At 40.6% G+C, this 7,173-nt stretch overlaps 1 protein-coding gene across 1 annotated transcript; it reads right to left on the bottom strand.

The window, feature by feature from the left end:
- Positions 1-2,419: 2,419 nt before the first annotated feature.
- LOC110563322 (olfactory receptor 13A1-like) lies at positions 2,420-3,947 on the bottom strand. The gene is made up of 2 exons (XM_021660364.1): positions 3,934-3,947; positions 2,420-3,344 (listed from the first exon to the last, which is right to left on the bottom strand). The coding sequence occupies exons 1-2, from the start codon at positions 3,945-3,947 to the stop codon at positions 2,420-2,422; spliced, it is 939 nt and encodes a 312-aa protein (XP_021516039.1).
- Between the last annotated feature and the right edge of the window lie 3,226 nt (positions 3,948-7,173).

A 7,173-nucleotide genomic window follows, 5' to 3' on the forward strand; every position in this document is an offset into this window, starting at 1 on the left:
ATCAGAAAATAGTTGTTTGCTCCTACAACTTTTGTACCACTGTTGCACCAGTGAACCATTTAGATAGGTTACCAATGTAGACTGAAGTGTTTGTAGCTATGTTCATAACATGTAGAGTACCTTCTATTACTGTGAAGGCTAATCAGTAGGGGGTGAATTCTCTAGTTAGACACCAGCTTGACTTCTCCATGTTAAATTAGATATGTAGATGTTGTCCTCATCAATAGGCCCTCACCATAAGTTTGTGGAGAGCAACCAATAGAATTGGCAATAATCTGAGTTATTTGGGGCTTAGGGCCCTTGCTCAGATGTAGCCTATAGGCAGCTTGGTTTCCATGTGGGTCACCTAGTAAGAAGGCCAAAGGATGTCTCTGATATGAACTTTGTTGCCTGTTCTTTGATAACTTCCCCCTGGTGAGGCAGCCTTGCCAGACCACAGAGAAAGAGGATGCAGGCAGTCCTGAAGATACTTGATAGTTTGGGGTCAGTTGTTAAAGGGAGGAGGGCTCCTTTTTCTGAGGACTAGCGGACAGGAATAGGGAGGAAGACAGAGGGAGGGTGGGACCAGGAAGAGATGAGGGAGGGGGCTACAATTGGGATATAAAGTTAATACGTTAGTAAAAAAGAAATTTCTAAATAATATATATGAGATATATGCATGTGTGTGTGTGTGTGTGTGTGTGTGTGTGACCGTTTGTATACTTAGTGTTTGGGTGATTATCAGTTATATAGCTTAAATATCAGGCATGACACTAATAATAGAAGAAATGGCACAAAACATGACTTAAAGAGGAAGCAAACAGTGTGAAAGAAACTAACAGCCCCGGCCAATGATCCACAGATGTTACTCTTTATTGACACAATAGCTGAGTCCAGAATCACTCAGGAGATCACTGAGGGACACTGCTCTCCATACAGATGAGAGTGTTTCCAGAAATGATTCACTGAAGAAAGGGAGTCACTCTTCATGTAAGCAGCACCATCCCAGAGACAAAGGAGTAGAAAGCATGAGCTTGAGGAGAAAGGAGAAAGCTATTTGAGCACAGGGGATCCTCTTCTTGGTGTTCTGGGATGCCATTATGGGAGGAAGCTACTTTACCACATGAGCCCACTCCCATGAGGTCTTGCCTCACCATCGACAAGAACAAAGAGTCGAGTGGTCATGGATTGAAGCTTCTGAAACCATAGGACAAAATAAATGTTTTGGGAAAGAATTTTGATAACAGGGATGAAAAGCTAATTAATATAACATATATCTGATTGGCATTACCAGTTCTAGTGTGGTACAAAGATGAGAAGGTTCAAGGAAGAAACCTGAGGAATGTCAATGAAGATTGTGTTTAGTCTGAAAACGACACAGACCTATTTCAGCAGCAGTTGCTGCAGATGCTGCCCTTTCTCGGCTGAGTTGTCTTCCTAACAGTATCATAACAGTGGCCACTACCCTTCCCCTTCCTCTTCCTGTCCTACTCTGCCTCCTTCCTGTTCTCAGTGAGTCTTCAGAGATTTAGTCAGGAGTAGATGGTCAAAAAGATGTTTGTGTGTATATCTTCTTAGTTTTTTATTTTTGTTTATTAGAGAGACATTGGATGGGTAAGGGGGTAGGAAGTGTCTGGGAGGAGTTGGGAGAGAGGAGTGAATATGATCAACACGTGTTGTATAAAAAGAGTTTTGCCTTTGCATCTTTGCATCTACGATCTTTGTTGGTTTTTATTGATGACATGCAGGAAGCATTCCACTTCATGCGTTTTGTGTAGTTATTTATCTGCCTCTCCTAAAACTGTTGAAAAGAAATAATGTTTCCCATCAGTTCAATTGTCTCATCATTGTGAGAAAATAAGCAGAACTGATATATGTAAGTGCATTTTTGAAACTTACACTTCATCTCTGGGCTATCAGTTCCCTCTTTCTCCGTGCCAATGCACCAGATTTGACTTCCATAGCTCAGAACTAAGCTGTAAATGGAAATTCCACGTCTCTCAACATCGGTCTTCCCAAGACACTGTGGCCATGCTGGCCCCTCGAGTTTCATTATAAAACTTAGATTCATTAGCCATAGATCTGAAACAAGGCCCTGTGATGTTTACAGGGTGGAACTGGATGAAATAGCTTTGTTTTTTGAGTATCACTATCATCATCCACTGGAAATCTTCCAGTCCAGAAATATGAAATCTCCATTTAGGTAAACTTTAATTGAAATGGTTTGTATTTATCAGGAAATAAAGCTTGAGTGTTTTGTTTTCATTGCCTCTAAGGATTTTGTTGTTTTTGAGGTTATAGTAAGTGTAATTGTCCAGTCCTTGCTTCAGAGAAAGGTTTTCTACAGCAGCGATAGGTACACTCCCACTCCATGAGGCTGCTCTCCGGAAAGCATGTTTAGAAGCAGCCCAAGCTGGGAACACAGCCCGCACATCTCCACCTAATGTGAGAAAGAGGGCAAGAGTCTGCCCAGGGCGAGCTTGACATCCTTGTTCCTCAGTGTGTAGATGAGGGGGTTCAGGGTCGGGCTGAGGACCGAGTACAGAACTGAAGTCACTTTGCTCCTTTCTGGGCTGTAGCTGGAAGCAGGACTGATGTAGGCACAGAACACAGAGGAGTAGTACACACAGACCACGATGAGGTGGGAGGAGCAGGTAGAGAAGGCCTTCCTCTTGCCCTCAGCAGAGCGCATGCGCAGGATGCTGGCGATGATGTAGCCATAGGACAGCAAGGTGAGCACAAAGTTGATGCCTCCATAAAAGACATCTGCCATAAGAGTCATAATGCTATTCACATATGTGGGGCTGCAGGAGAGCAGGAGGAGTGGGGGGATCTCACAGAAGAAGTGGGTGATGACCTTGGGACCACAGAATGACAGCCGTGTCATCAGACCAGTGTTGATAGATGAATTCAGAGCACAGATGGACCACACACCAATGGCCAGGGCCCCACACAGCTGTGGACTCATCCTGGAGCTGTAATGCAGGGGATAACAGATGGCTACATAGCGGTCATAGGCCATGACAGTGAGAAGCAGCAGCTCAGAAGACAAGGACCAGACAAGGAAGAAGAGCTGGGCCATGCACCCGTTGAAGGAGATGGTGTTTTCCTCAGAGACTAGGCCAAGCAGAGCCTTGGGCAGCACAGAGGAGGTGCAGATAATATCCATGGTGGCCAGGTTGCACAGGAAAAAGTACATGGGGCTGTGGAGCCCAGTGCTGGAGGTGACCAAAGCAATGATCACTATGTTTCCTAGTAGAGCCATTGTGTAGAGGGACAGGAAGCAGCCTATCAAGAAAAGTCTTAGGCTAGTGTGCTCTGAGAACCCTTCCAGCACAAACTCTGTCACCATTGTCTGGTTGGGCCTTGATGCCATAATGGAAAGTTTCGGGTCCACTGTTGTGTCTTTCATCTTGGGAGAAAATATCTCAGTTTACCACTTCAACATCTGATTTTCAAACTTGATCATCTCAAGACTCTCTGTCATCAGAAAGAAAAGGAGTGAATGTATTTCCTTCATGGAAATTTCCTGTCCCTTATTTGTCTGTACCATGCCTTTTAGAAAACACATATATTTTATTTACTTTAAAATTTTCTATCTAGGACCTTCCCCTCTACTGATTTGGATCAAGAGGGACATGTGCTTCACCCTCATCTTCTTGTACATGTGGGCTGAATGGAGCATCCCTCACTCAGGACCTGCCTGTGTTTTACATCTCTATCACCTGTAAGCACCTTACAGGTGATCTTCTGCAATGACTGGAGACACAGATGTACCTGAAACCACAGGCGTGCTCCTCAGCTCCACAGTAGGTGTTCTCCACATGATGGTGTCTTTTGGATGGATACACACCGAGCTGGTTCTTACGCCTTGTTTTATCACCTGGCCTCTGACTTCTCAGTCACTTTGCCTTCTTTGATAATTGGAACAAGGGCTCTACTACCCATCTCAACATTATAATCGTCATTCCCTGTAGACAAGTAGCCTTGTATTTTCTGAATTTAATGTATAGAGATCTATGACTTCCTTTGTTATTGTTACTGTCCTGGCTCTAACCCACCTCAAATCTATTGCTCCAGAGATCATTTCTCAAAACGCAAGCCTTTACATTCAAAGTACTTCTGTGGCTTTCATGTCTCCATGAACCTCACTGACCAAAAGCCATCATTCCAACAGCTTGTATGTATTGCCATTCTCCACAGCTGTTCCTGTGCAGTGTTAATGGCCTTGTGTAGATGCTCACCCTCAGCTACTTAGTGTTCTAAGATGCTTATTCTATGAAGCACAGCTATATATCATTGACTCATTGTCTTACCTTAAGCCTATGCACTTGATAGATAATCAGAGGATTCCCATTCTACAAGGCAAGAATGGTGTTCTGCATCATCTTGCCTGTATCATCCAACTTTTCCTCAACGCCTGCATCTACAGATTCCCAAACATTATAACTCATGTTTCCAATATCCTTAGTTGTGTTTGTGGTTTCTTGTCATTTCTAACACTTTCAGTTTCCTTCATCCAAGGAGCACAGAGTGTGCACTTTAAGATAACTGTCCTCTTTTCCCCAAGTTCAAATCCATTATGACTCTCCCAAGTCCTTCAGCTTGTCAGGCTGTATAGCTTGATATAGAAGACCCATCAGTTGTTTTTCTATAGGTCCCTTCATAAGTTCATATGTGAATGCACTCTACTCCCATATATAAGCCTGTATGTGGCAATCTTAAGCAGTGCTATTTGTGTAAAAATATTCTTTGCTTGGTACCTCTCCTTCCATGCCCAGGGCAAAAGGATATTGTTCTTTTTTTTTTTAATGACTGAACACAGGCATAATACGTTAGTCAGTGAAGTTGTTCCAAGGCTCACTGAATCCAGTGAAGCTTGCCACTTACCCACTCTTCCCTATACCAGTATTATAACACTTTCTTTTCTTTGATTAGATTTAATTTCATATGTTTTCCATCATATGGCTCACAACTTATTTTCTCCCCAACTTCATAGTAAGTGTTGTGCTTAAAATATAGTTGCCTCCATTTCAAACCAGAGACATTCATATCATATATTTACACTCTACAACCATGTGACAGTGTTAGATCTGATTCTCCCCCTTCTTTTTCTCCCTTCTCTTTTTCTATTTCACTAGAGAACCTAATGAATATTTGGCAAAGTAAGTGGTTCTACAGAAATAGAATTATGAAAGTGAAATCCCCTAATGGTCTTGGCGGTTTCTCAATCTGGCTAGATAATTCAACTACACTTGATATTTGAAATACTCTCCTGATAGTACAAATAGGCCATATGTGATAATAACTCCCTTTTTCAGGGTTCAACTGCTTCTGAGTAAAGGAAGTGATTATCAAGATTGACTCTGGGATGAACTGGAAAAACTGAAATCTTCCAAAATGTTTTCTATTTGATAAAAATATTCCCATATCAATAACATATCTACAAAAATATAATTACATGGAAAATAAGTTATAGATGTCTAAATAATACATCTCAAGGAAATGACAGAAATATAATACATCCAGTGATTTGAGAACTCAGAAATATAGCCACACACCTACATGCACATAATGTATTACAAAGACACAAATGCACACACACACACACACACACACACACACCAGAGAAGAGACAGCATCTCTGCTGGCTAGTCTTATGTCAACTTGACACAAGCTAGAGTCATCTGAAAGGAGGGAGCCTCAACTGAAAAAGTACCTCCATAAGTTCCAGCTCTAAGACATTTGTTAAATTAGTGTAATTGATGGGGAAGGGCCCAACTCATGGTACATGATGCTATCCCTGGGCTGGTTGTCCTGGGTTCTAGAAGAAAGCACGGTAAGGAAAACCATGGGAAGCAAGGCTGTAAGTAGCACTCTTCCATGATCCACATCAGCTTCCCCTTCAAATCCCTGCCCTGTCTGAGTTCCTGTCCTGATTTCCTTTGCTGATGGACAATGATACCTCACTGTAAGCCAAAGAAACTCTTTTCTCCCCAAGTTGCTTTTGTTATGCTGTTTTACTGAAGCAATACAAACCCTAAGACATCATCTTCAACAAATGGTCCTGGTCAAACTGGAAAGCTGCATGTAGAAGGAAGAAAATGGACACTTATCTCTCACCCATCACAAAACTCAACTCCAAGGGAATCAAGGACTCTCAACCTAGAACCCAACACATGATAGAGGAGAAAATAGAAAATATGCTTGAACTCATTGTCACAAGAAAGGAATGTCTGAACAGGACCATGCTAACAGAAACATTAAGATCAATAATTGATAAACAAGCCCATATAAAAGTACAAACCATCTGTATAGCAAAGAACACCATCATTTGGATTAAGATGCAGCCTCCAGAATGGCAAAAAGTCTTTACCAATTAATTATGTATCTAACAGAGGGTTACTTTCTAATTTTTTAAAAATTAAAGAAAATGAAAACAAACAATCCAAATAAAATGAGGAATGGAACTAAACAGAGAGTTTTCAAAAGATGAAACACAAATAGCTAAAAAAAATTTTTTTTAAATATTCAATATCCTTAGCCAGCAGGGAAATGGAAATTAAAACTTCTTTGATATTTTATCTTGCCCCAGTAATAATGGCCAAGAAAAAAATAATAAACAAGTGAAAGCAGATACTATCAAGGGCACAGGGAAAGGAAACACTTATTCACTGATGGTGGGGGTAGAAACTAGTACAATCACTTTACAAATTTTACTATTGAAGCTCATCAAAAAGATGGAACTAGATCTACCACATGATCTAGCTCTTAGACATTTACCCCAAAACAAGCTTATATAAGATGAGAAAAGTCATAGATCAATGATCAATGATAGTAATAATAATGGACAATTAAATACAAAGTAGCACAGGGAAATGATGAGGTAAGAAAAGAGACCATTGAAATAAAAAATAAGCAATGCAAAAAAAATCGTGTTTAAATCCTGCTCCTTTAGAAAGTTTGCAATACTGATAGCACCGGGAAAATTAATCGAACATAAAATAAGTGAACTGATCATTAATGAGATTAGAGGAAAGAGCTTAAATATATAGCAGGACTTCAAAAGATTAAAACTGAAGGTTTAGAAAAATATATCAATTGTATTTGAAAACACAAAAATGGTACAGATTAATTGAAAATAATCACCTCCTGAAAAAGCAACAAAAATTCAAAACCATCTGTATCTGTGAG

Source organism: Meriones unguiculatus, chromosome 1 (genome assembly GCF_030254825.1).
Source record: "Meriones unguiculatus strain TT.TT164.6M chromosome 1, Bangor_MerUng_6.1, whole genome shotgun sequence".
Taxonomy (NCBI): domain Eukaryota; kingdom Metazoa; phylum Chordata; class Mammalia; order Rodentia; family Muridae; genus Meriones; species Meriones unguiculatus.